Source organism: Procambarus clarkii, chromosome 53, assembly GCF_040958095.1.
Source record: "Procambarus clarkii isolate CNS0578487 chromosome 53, FALCON_Pclarkii_2.0, whole genome shotgun sequence".
In the NCBI taxonomy this organism is placed as follows: domain Eukaryota; kingdom Metazoa; phylum Arthropoda; class Malacostraca; order Decapoda; family Cambaridae; genus Procambarus; species Procambarus clarkii.
The window spans coordinates 5891389-5909723 of record NC_091202.1 but is presented as its reverse complement, the minus strand read 5'-3'; the positions used below and the strand labels follow the sequence as shown (position 1 = coordinate 5909723).

The window sequence follows — 18335 nt, the reverse complement described above, 5'->3', positions numbered from 1 at the left end:
CAATATAGAAGCATCAAGAAATATGGACCAATAGGCTTTCTACAAACACTTCTATTCAATATCCATTGTTTCGTGTTCTGTCTTGTGTTGATGAAATTAATACCCTATTAATACTCTTGTTCTGTCTTGTGTTGATGAAATTAATACCCTATTAATACCACATTTTGTTCTGTCTTGTGTTAATGCCACATCACCCCTTCCACCTCACTCAAATGTAGATATAAAATCGGAGATACGTAAGTTCTATTCAGTTGTGTATTTGTGAACTAAAGACTTTGAAAATGTAATAAGTTTTACGAAACGCGCCCGTGTCGCGTCAGACTAGAAATAAAAATGAATTTTGGAGAATTGATTTTTGATTTACCTCCAACAGTGAAGCGTAATGTACGAAAGATTGAGAAAATTCGTGTTAGAATTATTAATATATATATATATATATATATATATATATATATATATATATATATATATATATATATATATATATATATATATATATATATATATATATATATATATATATATATATACATATATATGTATATTATTAAATATGACCGAAAAAGTAAGATTAATAATTCTAACACGAATTTTCTCGATCTTTCTTACGTTTCTTTTCACTGTTGATGGTAATTCAAAGATCAATTCTCCAAAATTCATTTTTATTTCTAGTCTGACGCGACACTTGAGCACGTTTCGTAAAACTTATTACATTTTCAAAGATGTAATAATAATCTTTGAAAATGCAATAAGTTTTACGAAACGCGCTTAAGTGTCACGTCAGACTAGAAATAAAAAGGAATTTTGGAGAATTGATCTTTGAATTACCATCAACAGTGAAAAGAAACGTAAGAAAGATCGAGAAAATTCGTGTTAGAATTATTAATCTTACTTTTTCGGTCATATTTAATAATATATGTCTACAGGAAAGACTGCTACCAAAATATACTAATATATATGTATATATATATATATGTATATATATATATATATATATATATATATATATATATATATATATATATAGATATATATATATTTCTAAGATATTAGAAATTTCTTTTCTAATATCCGTTTACAATATAATAACATTTCTAAGATATTAGAAAGAACTTTTTTAGTGTCAGAGTGGTTGACAAATGGAATGCATTAGGCAGTGATGTGGTGGAGGCTGACTCCATACACAGTTTCAAGTGTAGATATGATAGAGCCCAATAGGCTCAGGAATCTGTATACCTGTTGATTGACAGTTGAGAGGCGGGACCAAAGAGCCAGAGCTCAACCCCCGCCAATACAACTAGGTGAGTACACACACACACACACACACACACACACACACACACACACACACACACACACACACAAGTGTCGGAAAGAAATTATGAGAACGATATTGCAGTCAAAGCGAAAAAGCAACCAAAATTACTACATAGCCATATAAGAAGGAAGATGTCGGTAAATGGCCAAGTGACAAGACTGAGGAAAATAGAAGGGGCATATACAGAAAGCGACAAGGAAATCTGCGAGGTACTGAATGCAAAATTCCATGGAGTGTTCACTACCGAGCCTGAGCAGCTCCCATTGTTAGAAGAGATTACTCTAGATGAAAGACTATCAGATATAGAGGTGACAGCAGAGGAGGTAATGAAACAGTTGACAACACTGGATGCAACTAAAGCGGTTGGACCAGACAAGGTATCACCGTGGATATTAAAAGAGGCAGTGCAGGCCCTCAGCGTGCCTCTGCCAATAATCTTTAATGAGTCACTTATGTCGGGAGAAATGCCCAGTTGGTGGAAGGAGGCAAATGTCGTACCAATTTTCAAGAAAGTTGATAGGGAGGAAGCACTTAACTACAGACCCGTATCACTGACAAACATCCCCTGCAAAATACTTGAAGGAATAATTAGGCTAAGACTTGTAGAGCACCTGGAGAGCATTGGGTTTGTAAACAAGCACCAACATGGGTTCTGGACAGGGAAATCATGCCTAACAAACCTTTTAGAATTCTATGATAAAGTAACAAGGATAAGGCAGGACAGAGAAGGCTGGGCAGACTGCATATTTCTTGACTGCCAAAAGGCCTTTGATACGGTACCGCACATGAGACTGCTATACAAACTTGAGAGGCAGGCAGGAGTAAGCGGAAAGGCCCTAGTATGGGTGAAGAACTACCTAACAGGAAGGAGCCAGAGGGTAATGGTAAGGGGAGAGAAGTCGGACTGGCGAACAGTAACAAGTGGAGTACCTCAAGGATCGGTGCTGGGACCAATCCTCTTTCTAATTTACGTAAATGATATGTTTACAGGAGTGGAATCATACATGTCGATGTTTGCAGATGACGCAAAATTAATGAGAAGAGTTGTGACAGACGAGGATTGTAGGATCCTCCAAGAGGACTTAAACAGGCTGCAGAGATGGTCAGAGAAATGGCTACTGGAGTTTAACACCAGTAAATGTAAAGTTATGGAAATGGGATCAGGTGACAGGAGACCAAAGGGACAGTACACAATGAAGGGGAACAGCCTACCTGTAACGATTCGACAAAGAGACCTGGGAGTGGATGTGACACCTAATCTAACTCCTGAGGCGCATATAAATAGGATAACGACAGCAGCGTACTCTACACTGGCGAAAATTAGAACTTCATTCAGAAACCTAAATGAGGAAGCTTTTAGGGCGCTTTACACTGCCTACGTGAGACCCGTCTTAGAGTATGCCGCGCCATCATGGAGCCCCCACCTGAAGAAACACATAAAGAAACTGGAGAAGGTTCAGAGGTTTGCGACAAGGCTTGTCCCAGAGCTACGAGGGATGGGATATGAAGAGCGGCTGAAGGAACTGAACCTTACGACACTAGAGAAAAGAAGGGAGAGAGGAGATATGATAGGGACATATAAAATACTCAGGGGAATTGACAAAGTGGAAATAGATCAAATGTTCACACGTAATAATAACAGAACGAGGGGACATGGGTGGAAACTGGAAACTCAGATGAGTCACAGAGATGTTAGGAAGTTTTCTTTTAGCGTGAGAGTAGTAGAAAAATGGAATGCACTTGGGGAACAGGTTGTGGAAGCAAATACTATTCATACTTTCAAAACTAGGTATGATAGGGAAATGGGACAGGAGTCATTGCTGTAAACAACCGATAGCTAGAAAGGCGGGATCCAAGAGTCAATGCTCGATCCTGCAAGCACATATAGGTGAGTACATATAGGTGAGTACACACACACACACACACACACACACACACACACACACACACACACACACACACACACACACACACACACACACACACACACATACACACACACACACACACACACATACACACTCACACAGGCCTGTCCCCTGAAGCTCATATCAAGAGGATAACATCAGCAGCATATGCCAGGTTGGCTAACATAAGAACGGCCTTTAGAAACTTGTGTAAGGAATCTTTCAGAACATTATATACCACATATGTCAGACCAATCCTGGAGTATGCGGCTCCAGCATGGAGCCGCATACTCCAGGTATGAGAGGTATGATACTACGAGGAGAGACTACGGGAATTGAACCTCACTTCGTTGGAAGACAGAAGAGTTAGGGGGGACATGATCACCACATTCAAGATTCTCAAGGGAATCGACAGGGTTGATAAAGACAGGCTATTTAACACAAGGGGCACACGCACTAGGGGACACAGGTGGAAACTGAGTGCCCAAATGAGCCACAGAGATATTAGAAAGAACTTTTTTAGTGTCAGAGTGGTTGACAAATGGAATGCATTAGGAAGCAATGTGGTGGAGGCTGACTCCATACACAGTTTCAAGTGTAGATATGATAGAGCCTAATAGGCTCAGGAACCTGTACACCTGTTGATTGACGGTTGAGAGGCGGGACCAAAGAGCCAGAGCTCAATCCCCGCAAGCACAACTAGGTGAATACAACTAGGTGAGTACACACACACACACACACACACACACACACACACACACACACACACACACACACACACACACACACACACACACACACACACACACACACACACAAACACACACACATATATAAAGGGCATGTACACACATATAGGGCATGTATGGTCGCGAAGAAACTGAACAAAAGGGCGGGGAGGAACTTCCGGAATAACAGAACACCAGAAAGCAGAGAGAGATACAAGAGAACCAGGAATGAGTACGTCAGGGTGAGAAGAGAAGCAGAGAAAAGTTTTGAAAATGATATAGCAAACAAAGCCAAGACCAAACCAAAGCTACTCCACAGTCACATCAGAAGGAAAACAACAGTGAAAGAACAGGTATTGAAACTTAGAACAGGCGAGGACAGGTATACAAAGAATGACAAAGAGGTGTGAGAAGAACTCAACAAGAGGTTCCAGGAGGTCTTCACAATAGAACAAGGTGAGGTCACTGTGCTAGGAGAAAGGGAAGTAAACCACGTGGCCTTGGAAGAGTTAGAAATTACGAGAGAGGAGGTCAAGAGACACCTGCTGGATCTGGATGTTAGAAAGGCTGTTGGTCCAGACGGGATCTCACCATGTATACTGAAAGAGTGTGCAGAGGCACTTTGCTTGCCACTCTCCATAGTGTATAGTAAGTCACTGGAGACGGGAGATCTACCAGAAATATGGAATACGGTGAATGTGGTCCCAATATACAAAAAGGGCGACAGGCAAGAGGCACTGAACTACAGGCCAGTGTCCTTGACTTGTATACCATGCAAGGTGATGGAGAAGATCGTGAGAAAAAACCTGGTAACACATCTGGAGAGAAGGGACTTCGTGACAAATCGCCAACATGGGTTCAGGGAGGGTAAATCTTGCCTTACAGGCTTGATAGATTTCTACAATCAGGTGACAAAGATTAAGCAAGAAAGAGAGAGCTGGGCGGACTGCATTTTCTTAGATTGTCGGAAAGCCTTTGACACAGTACCGCATAAGAGGTTGGTACATAAGCTGGAGAGACTGCAGGTGTAGCTGGTAAGGTGATCAAGTGGATAAGGGAGTACCTAAGCAATAGGAAGCAGAGAGTTACGGTGAGGGGTGAGACCTCCGATTGGCGTGAAGTCACCAGTGGAGTCCCACAGGGCTCTGTACTCGCCCCTATCCTGTTTCTGATATATGTAAATGATCTCCCGGAGGGTATCGATTCATTTCTCTCAATGTTTGCGGACGATGCCAAAATTATGAGAAGGATTAAAACAGAAGAGGACTGTTTGAGGCTTCAAGAAGACCTAGACAAGCAGAAGGAATGGTCGAACAAATGGTTGTTAGAGTTTAAACCAACCAAATGTAATGCAATGAAGATAGGTGTAGGGAGCAGGAGGCCAGATACAAGGTATCATCTGGGAGAGGAAATTCTTCAGGAGTCAGAGAAAGAAAAAGACTTGGGGGTTGATATCACTCCAGACCTGTCCCCTGAAGCTCATATCAAGAGGATAACATCAGCGGCATATGCCAGGCTGGCCAACATACGAACGGCATTCAGAAACTTGTGTAAAGAATCATTCAGAACTTTGTATACCACATATGTCAGGCCAATCCTGAAGTATGCAGCCACAGCATGGAGTCCATATCGAGTCAAGGATAAGACTAAACTGGAAAAGGTTCAAAGGTTTGTCACCAGACTAGTACCCGAGCTGAGAGGTATGAGCTACGAGGAGAGACTACAGGAATTAAACCTCACTTCGCTGGAAGAAAGAAGAGTTAGGGGGGACATGATCACCACATTCAAGATTCTGAAGGGAATTAATAGGGTAGATAAAGAAAGGCTATTTAACACAAGGGGCACACGCACAAGGGGGACACAGGTGGAAACTGAGTGCCCGAATGTGCCACAGAGATATTAGAAAGAACTTTTTTAGTGTCAGAGTGGTTGATAAATGGAATGCCTTAGGAAGTGATGTGGTGGAGGCTGACTCCATACACAGTTTCAAGTGTAGATATGATAGAGCCCAATAGGCTCAGGAATCTGTACACCAGTTGATTGACGGTTGAGAGGCGGGACCAAAGAGCCGGAGCTCAAGCCCCGCAAGCACAACTAGGTGAGTACAACTAGGTGAATACACACACACACACACACACACACACACACACACACACACACACACACACACACACACACACACACACACACTTGTGAGTTGTGGTCAGACAGCCGGGCTGGGCAGAAGGGTCTGGGAAGCTCTTTGGAAGCTAGTGAATTGGGAGGGATAATCAGTGTTTATGTGTATATGCGTGTATATGAGTGATTAAATAACTAGTTAGCTCACTCAATCCACAAGAAAGTGAAGAAAAAACAGTAGAAACAGCATCATTGAAAATGAGTGTTGAGTACATGGTGGCATTGTGGAATTGTGGAGCCAACTAGCGTGGACGTGACCTCACCAGCTGTGACGCCGGGACGCCGGGACCTCACACCTGACGAGCCACGTGGAGTACTTTCTCGCCTGTTTGTGCTTCAGATTGTGCAAGGTATTGTGGAGCGCCTTTTTTGGCTAGGTTTATTACTGCAATGACAAGATCAGGAAGGGGTTCAAGGTCAATCACCAGCAGGGACGAGAAGGAGGAGGACAGATTTATAGACAAATTAATACATAAATTTGTAGAGAGAAGGAGTGATTGGATGGAGGATCTAATCCATGGGATTAAAAGCGAGTTATTTCAGCAAATATAGGATGCGGTAGAGAGGCAGAAACAGGAGCTTATGCTCTATATTAAGGAACAGATTAGGAAGGGAAGAGAGGACTGGGAGAGGGAATGTGCTCGGATCACAAACGAATTAGGAAGGATTAACAGCATGGCTAAGAACAGAGGATTAGTGGAGGATGGGTTAGTGAGTGCGGTTGGGATGGGGAATCTCCAGGGGACGGCCTACCAGCAGGACAGAGATTTACTGAAGAGAAGGACCATTATAATACAAGGATTATTCGAATCTGGGGCACCAACAAGACAAGAAAGAATAGAGATGGAAAAATATTAATTGCATGAGATATTGAGATGTATTGGAGCAGGAATGGCAGAAAATGAGATGGACATCAGCCGTTGGGTTAGACCTTACAATTGTACCAAGAATAGACCTGTTCTGGTGCAATTCTCCAATGAGGAGGATGTGGAGGACATAATGACCCGGAACAAGAATTTACTCAGAGGAAGAATGGAACACCCATTACAATGTGTTTATTGAGAGGTTTATGACGAAAGATGAGCAAATAGCCCACAAGAATAGATGGCAAGCACGACACCGTACCCCTAGCCTCTCGAGGTAGCCTCACCTCCCAGGTCACTCCCAGGTTACCTCCCAGGCCACCTCTCAGGTCACCTCCCAGCCCGTCACATCCTCCCCAACTCAGCCTCTCCTATACTATTCTCCCCCTGCTCCAGTCCCCCCCCCCCTGCCCCCCTTCCACATTTGCAACTTCCCCCACAACTCCCCTGCCCCTGCTATCTAAAAAATACAACCACTACCGATACAACTGACCCTAGTGGGTCAAGCCATGCCCTCCCCAAACCCATCCTTCCTATCCCCTCCCCTACTATCCCCTCCTACTCCCCTGCCCCCTTCTACCCCATTGCCTTCAATTCCATCTGCTCCATCCCAGCTTCCACTGCACCCCACTTCCACTCACCCCCAAACCCCACCCAACCCTCACCCCTCCTATGCACCCCCAGCCCACATTTAACCCCCTCACCTTGTGACCCCCTAACACCTTCCCCCATCTCCCTCTTCCCCTCATCTACCCCAAAACCCCCACCTACCCCCGATTCCCCCCTAAATAATACACCCTCTCTTCCACTCCCAGTACCCATGCTCCATTTTCCTCTCAGCCTTCTGCCCTCAATATCCCTCTCCCCCCCAACCTCTCAACCTCTATCCGACTCTCAGTCGCACTCTACTTCTCAACCCCCCTATGCCATTCAGACCCTCCCTAACTTTCAGACCCATTATACCCTTCCTACCCCCCTAGATGCCCAGACCCCATTCGCCTACCAGGCACTCCCAGGCACCCCCCCTAGCACCCTCCATACACCCCCACAGTCCCCATTTGCCCCTCAAACACCCCCCAGTCCCCCCCGGTGAAAGGGGGAACTCTGGCACCAGAGTTTCCAAGAAGAGTCTCAAGGTTTGGTACACCAATGCTAATGGGGTATCCAGTAAAGCAGAAGAGATTAAAGAAAGAGTTAGTGAGGCAGACCCAGACATAATGGCAATAGTGGAAACTAAAATAAATGGCATGATCTCGGATGCAATCTTTCCTGAGGGGTACCATGTGATAAGAAAAGAAAGGACACAGAGACAGGGAGGGGGTGTGGCACTCCTAATAAAGCGGAAATGGAAGTTTGATGAGATGGAAAATCCGGGTACCAATGAAAGCACGAGCTCCATACATGGAACTTTGACAGTGGATGGGAAGAAGATTGTAATCTTGATACTCTACAATCCCCCACCAAACAGTAGAAGGCCCAGGCAGGAGTATGAGGACAGCAACAAGGCATGTATAGATGAACTGCAGAAGGCAGCAACAATAGCGCATAGAATGAGAGCGAAGCTGCTGGTCATAGGGGGACCTAAATCACAGAGAGATAGATTGGGAAACAAGGAATCCCCATGACGGGGAGGAGACCTGGGGAGCGAAAATGGAACACGTTATTGACAGGAATTTCATAACACAGCATGTGAAGGAAGACACTAGGGAAAGAGGAGGGGATACGCCCAGCCTATTAAACCTCACTTTCACCCAGAACGTAGAAGACATAGAGCATTTGGAACATGAAATACCACTAGGAGCCAGTGACCATTGTGTCCTAGTCTTTGACTACATGATGGAACTTAAAATTGTGACTAAAGGACAAGAGGTCCAGGAAAGGAGACTTTATTACAGAAAAGAGGACTACAGAAGGATAAGAAACTACCTGGGAGAAGTGCAGTGGGAGGAAAAAATTAGAGGAAGACAGTGCAAGGTATGATGAACCAAGTCATATGGAAATGCAAGGAGGCTGAAGAGAGATTTATTCGAACAGTAAAGGAAAAAAGCAGAAGGGAATATAATAACCCATGGTTTAATAGACAGCGTCAGAAAGCAAAAGTGAGAAGCAGGAGAGAGTGGGGGAAGTACAGAAGACAAAGGACAGAGGACAACAGGATTAGATGTAACAGAGCTAGGAACGATTACATTAACATACGACGAGTGACGGAAAGAAATTATGAGAATGATATTGCAATCAAAGCGAAAAAGTACCCTAAATTACTACATAGCCATATAAGAAGGAAGATCTCGAGAAATGACCAAGTGACAAGACTGAGGAAAACAGAAGGGGCATATACAGAAAGTGAAAAGGAAATCTGCGAGGTACTGAATGCAAGTTTCCATAGAGTGTTCGCAACCAAGCCTGAGCGGCTCCCATTGTTAGAAGAGATTACTCTAGATGAAAGACTATCAGATATAGAGGTGACAGCAGAGGAGGTAATGAAACAGTTGACAACACTGGATGCAACTAAAGCGGTTGGACCAGACAAGGTATCACCGTGGATATTAAAAGAGGCAGTGCAGGCCCTCAGCGTGCCTCTGCCAATAATCTTTAATGAGTCACTTATGTCGGGAGAAATGCCCAGTTGGTGGAAGGAGGCAAATGTCGTACCAATTTTCAAGAAAGTTGATAGGGAGGAAGCACTTAACTACAGACCCGTATCACTGACAAACATCCCCTGCAAAATACTTGAAGGAATAATTAGGCTAAGACTTGTAGAGCACCTGGAGAGCATTGGGTTTGTAAACAAACACCAGCATGGGTTCTGGACAGGGAAATCATGCCTAACAAACCTTTGAGAATTCTATGATAAAGTAACAAGGATAAGGCAGGACAGAGAAGGCTGGGCAGACTGAATATTTCTTGAAAGCCAAAAGGCCTTCGATACAGTACCGCACATGAGACTGCTACACAAACTTGAGAGGCAGGTAGGAGTAAACGGAAAGGCCCTAGCATGGGTGAGGAACTACCTAACAGGAAGGAACCAGAGGGTAATGGTACGGGGCGAGAAATCCGACTGGCGAACAGTAACGAGTGGAGTACCTCAAGGATCGGTGCTGAGACCAATCTTCTTTCTAATATACGTCAATGATATGTGTACAGGAGTGGAATCCTACATGTCAATGTTTGCGGATGAGGCAAAATTAATGAGAAGAGTTGTGACAGATAAGGATTGTAGGATCCTCCAAGAGGACTTAAACAGGTTGCAGAGATGGTCAGAGAAATGGCTACTGGAGTTCAACACGAGTAAATGTGAAGTTATTGAAATGGGATCAGGTGACAGGCGACCAAAGAGATAGTACAAAATGAAGGGGAACTGCCTACCTGTAACGATTCGACAAAGAGACCTGGGAGTGGACGTAACACCTAATCTAACTCCTGAGGCACATATAAATAGGATAACGACAGCAGCGTACTCTACACTGGCGAAAATTAGAACTTCTTTCAGAAACCTAAATGAGGAGGCTTTTAGGGCGCTTTACACTGCCTATGTGAGACCAGTCTTAGAGTAGGCCACGCCATCATGGAGCCCCCACCTGAAGAAACACATAAGGAAACTGGAGAAGGTTCAGAGGTTTGCGACGAGGCTTGTCCCAGAGTTACGAGGGATGGGATATGAAGAGCATCTGAACGAACTAAACCTTACGACACTAGAGAAAAGAAGGGAGAGAGGAGATATGATAGGGACATATAAAATACTCACTGGAATTGACAAAGTGGAAATAGATGAAATGATCACACGTAATAATAAAAGAACGAGGGGACATTGGTGGAAACTCAGATGAGTCACAGAGATGTTAGGAAGTTATATTTTAGCGTGAGAGTCGTGGAAAAATGGAATGCACTTGGGAACAGGATGTGGAAACAAACTCTATTCATACTTTTAAAATTAGGTATGATAGGGAAATGGGACAGGAGTCATTACTCTAAACAACCGATAGCTGGAAAGGCGGGATCCAAGAGTCAATGCTCGATCCTGAAAGCACAAATGGGTTATCTTGAGATGATTTCGGGGCTTTAGTGTCCCTGCGGCCCGGTCCTCGACCAGGCCTCCACCCCCAGGAAGCAGCCCGTGACAGCTAACTAACACCCAGGTACCTATTTTACTGCTAGGTAACAGGGGCATAAGGTGAAAGAAACTCTGCCCATTGTTTCTCGCCGGCGCCCGGGATCGAACCTGGGACCACAGGATCACAAGTCCAGTGTGCTGTCCACTCGGCCGACCGGCTCCCTGCCGGTCCGGGTGAGTACAAATAGGCGAGTACTCACACACACACACACACATACACACACACACACACACACACACACACACACACACACACACACACATACACACACACACACACACACACACACACACACACACACACACACACTCACACACACACACACACACACACACACACACTACAGGCCAGTGTCCTTGACTTGTATACCATGCAAGGTGATGGAGAAGATCGTGAGAAAAAACCTGGTAACACATCTGGAGAGAAGGGACTTCGTGACAAATCGCCAACATGGGTTCAGGGAGGGTAAATCTTGCCTTACAGGCTTGATAGAATTCTACGATCAGGTGACACAGATTAAGCAAGAAAGAGAGGGCTGGGCGGACTGCATTTTCTTGGATTGTCGGAAAGCCTTTGACACAGTACCGCATAAGAGGCTGGTACATAAGCTGGAGAGACAGGCAGGTGTAGCTGGTTAGGTGCTCCAGTGGATAAGGGAGTATCTAAGCAATAGGAAGCAGAGAGTTACGGTGAGGGGTGAGACCTCCGATTGGCGTGAAGTCACCAGTGGAGTCCCACAGGGCTCTGTACTCGGTCCTATCTTGTTTCTGATATATGTAAATGATCTCCCGGAGGGTATCGATTCATTTCTCTCAATGTTTGCGGACGATGCTAAAATTATGAGAAGGATTAAAACAGAAGAGGACTGTTTGAGGCTTCAAGAAGACCTAGACAAGCTGAAGGAATGGTCGAACAAATGGTTGTTTGAGTTTAACCCAACCAAATGTAATGTAATGAAGATAGGTGTAGGGAGCAGGAGGCCAGATACAAGGTATCATCTGGGAGAGGAAATTCTTCAGGAGTCAGAGAAGGAAAAAGACTTGGGGGTTGATATCACGCCAGACTTGTCTCCTGCAGCACATATCAAGCGGATAACATCAGCGGCATATGCCAGGCTGGCCAGCATACGAACGGCATTCAGAAACTTGTGTAAAGAATCATTCAGAACTTTGTATACCACATATGTCAGGCCAATCCTGGAGTATGCAGCCCCAGCATGGAGTCCATATCTAGTCAAGGATAAGACTAAACTGGAAAAGGTTCAAAGGTTTACCACCAGACTAGTACCCGAGCTGAGAGGTATGAGCTACGAAGAGAGACTACGGGAATTAAACCTCACTTCGCTGGAAGACAGAAGAGTTAGGGGGGACATGATCACCACATTCAAGATTCTGAAGGGAATTGATAGGGTAGATAAAGACAGTCTATTTAACACAAGGGAAACACGCACAAGGAGACACAGGTGGAAACTGAGTGCCCAAATGAGCCACAGAGATATTAGAAAGAATTTTTTTAGTGTCAGAGTGGTTGACAAATGGAATGCATTAGGAGGTGATGTGGTGGAGGCTGACTCCATACACAGTTTCAAATGTAGATATGACAGAGCCCGATAGGCTCAGGAATCTGTACACCTGTTGATTGACGGTTGAGAGGCGGGACCAAAGAGCCAGAGCTCAACCCCCGCAAACACAACTAGGTGAGTACACACACACACACACACACACACACACTCACACACACACACACACACACACACACACACACACACACACACACACACACACACACACACACACACACACACACACACACACACACACACACACACACACACACACACACACACACACACACACACTCACACAACAAAGCTAACGAAAACCATAACAAATGCTGCGTTTCCACAGGACTACTATGTAGTGAGGAAAGAGAGAGAAGGGAGAGGAGGAGGTGGTGTAGCTTTGCTGATAAGAAAAGGTTGGCGTTTTGAAGAGATGGTTAATCAGAGCTGTGAAGGTTTCAGTGATTACATATCAGTCACCATAACAACTGGAGGACAGAAAATCATAGTAGTAGTCATATATAACCCCCCCCCCCCCCCCCAAACGACAGAAGACCCAGACAGGAATATGAAAGAAACAACATGGCCACCATCAATATAATAGGGAGAGCAGCTTCTGTGGCTAGCAGGAACGGATCCAGACTACTAATCAAGAGAGATTTCAAGAACGGGAAGATAGATTGGGAGAACAGAGACCCACATGGAGGACCAGATACATGGAGAGCTAAGCTGCTGGACGTGGCAACAAGAAACTTTCTAAGTCAACACGTCAAGGGACCGACAGGAATGAAAGGAGAGGAAGAACCAGCTTTGCTTGATCTGATATTTACCCTAAATGAGTCGGATATAAGGGAAGTTAAGTTGGAAGCCCCCTTGGGAATGAGTGATCATAGTGTATTGAGCTTTGAGTACCTGGTTGAGCTAGGAACTATCTCCCCCCAAAAAGAACTGGGAAACAAAGGGCTGGCGTACCGTAAGGGAAACTATGAGGAGATGAATAAATTCCTATGGGATTTACCATGGGACACAGAACTCAGAACTAAGTCCGTACAAGACATGGACTATGTCATCCAAAAGTGTCAGGAGACGGTAAACAGGTTTATCCCGACCCGACAGGAAAAAACTGAGAAGCAAAAGAAGAATCCATGGTTTAATAGGGAATGTATGAAAGCAAAGGAGCTGAACAAAAGGGCATGGAGGAACTTCCGTAATAACAGAACACCAGAAAGTAGAGAGAGATACCAGAGAACCAGGAACAAGTATGTTAGTGTGAGAAGAGCAGCTGAGAAAAGGTATGAAAATGATATAGCTAATAAATCCAAGACCGAACCAAAGCTACTACACAGTCACTTCAGGAGGAAAACAACAGTGAAGGAAAAGGTGATGAAACTTAGGGTGGGCGAGGACAGGTACACAGAGAATGACAAAGAGGTGTGTGTACAACTCAACAAAAGGTTCCAGGAGGTCTTTACAATAGAACAAGGAGAGGTCACGGCGCTAGGAGAGGTGTCAGCAAACCAGGCGACCTTGGAAGGGTTCGAAATTACAAAAGATGAGGTCAAGAGGCACCTATTGGAGCTGGACGTGAGAAAGGCTGTTGGTCCGGACGGAATCTCATCAAGGGTATTGAAAGAGTGTGCAGAGGCACTTTGCTTGCCACTCTCCATAGTGTATAGTAAGTCACTGGAAACGGGAGATCTACCAGAAATATGGAAGACGGCTAATGTAGTCCCAATATACAAAAAGGGCGACAGACAAGAGGCACTGAACTACAGGCCAATGTCCTTAACTTGTATACCATGCAAGGTGATGGAGAAGATCGTGAGAAAAAAACTTTAGGAAGTTTACCAGTCTCCGTGGTGTAGTGGTAAGACACTCGCCTGGAGTTCCGCGAGCGCTTTGTCATGGGTTCGTATCCTGGCCGGGGAGGATTTACTGGGCGCAAATCATTAACTGTAGCCTCTGTTTAACTCAACAGTAAAATGGGTACTTGGTTGTAAAAACGATTCTTCGCGGCGGGGATCGTATTCCAGGGACCTGCCCGAAACGCTACGCATACTAGTGGCTGTTCAAGAATGTAACAACTCTTGTATATATCTCAAAAAAAAAGAAACTAGTAACACATCTGGAGAGAAGGGACTTTGTGACAACCCATCAACATGGGTTCAGGGAGAGTAAATCTTGCCTTACAGGCTAAATAGAATTCTACGATCAGGTGACAAAGATTAAGCAAGAAAGAGAAGGATGGTGGACTGCATTTTTTTGGACTGTCGGAAAGCTTTGACACAGTACCCCATAAAAGGCTGATGCATAAGCTGGAGAATCAGGCAGGAGTAACTGGTAGGGCGCTCCAGAAGATAAAGGAATACCTAAGCAATAGGAAGCAGAGAATTACAGTGAGGGTGAGACCTCAGATTGGCGTGAAGTCACCAGTGGAGTCCCACAGGGCTCTGTATTCGGACCTATCCTGTTTCTGATATACGTAAATGATCTCCCAGAGGGTATAGACTCATTCATGTCAATGTTTGCTGACGACGCCAAAATTATGAGAAGAATTAAGACAGAGGAGGACAGCTTGAGGCTTCAAGAAGACCTGGACAAGCTGCAGGAATGGTCGAACAAATGGTTGTTAAAGTTTAACCCAAGCAAATGTAATGTAATGAAGATAGGTGTAGAGTGCAGGAGACCAGATACAAGGTATCATTTGGGAGATGAAATCCTGCAAGAGTCAGAGAGAGAGAAAGACCTGGGAGTTGACATCACGCCAGACTTGTCCCCTGAAGCTCATATCAGGAGGATAACATCAGCGACATATGCCAGGTTAGCTAACATAAGAACGGCCTTTAGAAACTTGTGTAAGGAGTCTTTCAGAACATTATATACCACATATGTCAGACCAATCCTGGAGTATGCGGCTCCAGCATGGAGTCCATATCTAGTCAAGCATAAAACTAAACTAGAAAAGGTTCAAAGGTTTGCCACCAGACTAGTACCAGAACTGAGGGGTATGAGCTACGAGGAGAGACTACGGGAATTAAACCTCACGTCACTGGGAAACAGAAGAGTTAGGAGGGACACGATCACCACATACAAGATTCTCAGAGGAATTGATAGGGTAGATAAAGACAGGCTTTTTAAAACAAGGGGCACACGCACTAGGGGACACAGGTGGAAATTGAGTGCCCAAATGAGTCAGAGAGACGTTAGAAAGATTGTTTCAGTGTCAGAGTGGTTGACAAATGGAATGCATTAGGGAGCAATGTGGTGGAGGCTGACTCCATACACAGTTTCAAGTGTAGATATGATAGAGCCCAATAGGCTCAGGAACCTGTACACCTGTTGATTGACGGTTGAGAGGCGGGACCAAAGAGCCAGAGCTCAACCCCCGCAAGCACAACTAGGTGAGTACAACTAGGTGAGTACGTAGGCACACACGTTTAAACATGTTTGACTATTGAGAGGTGGGTCCAAAGAGCTGAAGCTCTACCCACTCACAGACACAAATGTAAAACAAATACAAATAGTAAATAGACAGACACGTTCAAAACATGTTTATAAACACCGAGGTGAGTACAATTAGGTGAGCTTACACACACGCGCACCCACGTGCATGCGCGCACGCTCGCACATAAAACATTCAGCCACTGAGAGGCGGGGTCCAAGAACTGCAGCTCAACCCCACGAAAGCACAATTATGGTTACACCATTCAAACACCGAGGTGAGTACAACTAGGTGAGCTCACACTCACAAGCACGCACACACAAAAAAACATTCTTCCACTGAGAGGCGGGGCCCAAGAACAGAAGCCCAACCACAACCACACGTAAGCACAATTAGGGTTATACTCCTCAAACACTGATGCCAAACACTGATAATCACATTTAATCATTGATAATCTCACTTAATGAATGGACAAAGCATGTTCCTTGATAACATATATGAGATGATAATAGGTGTCTCGCCCTGTCAATCAGGCAACTATTTATCATTCTGCACACAGTCAATATGATGCTCAATATGAAACTTATCTCTCTCTCTCTCTCTCTTTATTCTCTTTAAACTATTACTCAGTTTGGTTATCAATGAGTCGTTAATTTGCTTTTATTTATAATATAATTAGAAGCTTTGCTGGAATATCTTGGTTGTAAGAAACATTTCTCATGCCGCCCGGCTGACGCTCGCCCCCAGAATGTTACATGAAGAACTATATTTGGAAAATCTCTGAATATTCACATCTAACAATATTCTATTTGCAGCAAATCTTAAAGCGTCAAATTTTCATTATCAAAAGGTATTTAAATAACCTACCGGTTATCAGTAATCACTAAATGAATATATGTAGTCCCTAGTCCCTAGCAATTAATAATTGCGGCAGTTCGTTTGTCAGCTCTCAGAGCGGAAAATATTACAGAATCATTATTTCATGTTAATAACAGTGATCATTGACAAGTGTTTGCAAGGTGATACTTGACCAATGCTTGTATGGTTTGTATTATGTTCCTTGGCCTATGGTTGTACGGGGTTCCTTAACCAGTGCTTGTTTATTTTATATGGTGATCACTGACCAGGGGTACTATTCTGCTCACTGACCAGTGCTTGTAGTGTGTTCCTTGACCAATGTTTTTATGGTTTTATGGTATTCCTTTTCCAGAGATTGTATGGTTTGTATAGGGATCCTTGAACATTGCTTGTATGATATTTCTTGACAAGTTCTTGTGTGATGCTACACGTCCAGAGCATGCATGATGTTCTTTGCCCAGAACATGTATGATGTTTGTTGCCCAGAGCATGTATGACGTTTGTTGCCGAAAGCTTGCATGGTGTTCTTTGCCCAGAGCATGTATGATGTTCTTTGCCCAGAGCATGTATGATGTTCTTTGCCCAGAGCATGTATGATGTTCTTTGCCCAGAGCATGAATGATGTTCTTTGCCCAGAGCATGTATGATGTTCCTTACACAGAGCATGTATGATGTTCCTTACACAGAGCATGTATGATGTTCCTTACACAGAGCATGTATGATGTTCCTTACACAGAGCATGTATTATGTTCCTTACACAGAGCATGTATGATGTTCCTTACACAAAGCATGTATGATGTTCCTTGAGCAGGCTGTATACTCGCGGGCTTTTCCTTCCCCTGACTCGCTGTCTCCTTCTCTCCCTGCAGCTTTACCGTGGCAGCCTCGTAGGATCTACATCCTGCCCGCTCTCTGGCTTCTGGCCACCCTCATCCTGAGCAACGTCTACCGATCCAACCTAATGGCCATGCTTATCCTGCCCAGGATCCGCCTGCCCTTTGACAACATCGAGGAACTGGCAGCCAGCCACATCCCTCTCTTTGTCGCCGAGAACAACGCCATCCATCAAGTCATAATGGTTCGTTGAGGGGAACCTCCTATTTGAAAAGTGGTCCACTGGGTATGGTGTTCATTTACCAATGTTTTTATGATTTTATGGTATTCTTTTTCCAGTATTCCATTAAGGTCTGTGGGAGATTCTTCAGTAGGACAACTGCCTGTGAAACTTACATGTTAAACAATGATACGCGTGAGATCAAGTGGTCCATAAGACGTAGATTGGACGCAGGGACGAAAATGGAATACTGGTTTCTGAGAAAAAGAAGCTTTAACGTTCAGTGGGAGGAGAAGGTTGGGGCATTGATCTGT

General features: G+C 44.3%; 1 protein-coding gene across 1 annotated transcript in view; it reads left to right on the top strand.

Moving 5' to 3' along the window:
* The window catches only part of LOC123747725 (glutamate receptor ionotropic, kainate glr-3-like), an 84380-nt gene that overhangs the window by 29449 nt on the left and 36596 nt on the right, over positions 1-18335 (top strand). The window contains exon 6 of the mRNA XM_069304695.1: positions 17837-18045. Within this exon, the coding sequence (XP_069160796.1) occupies positions 17837-18045 (209 nt within the window). The remainder of the gene's footprint in view (positions 1-17836; positions 18046-18335) is intronic.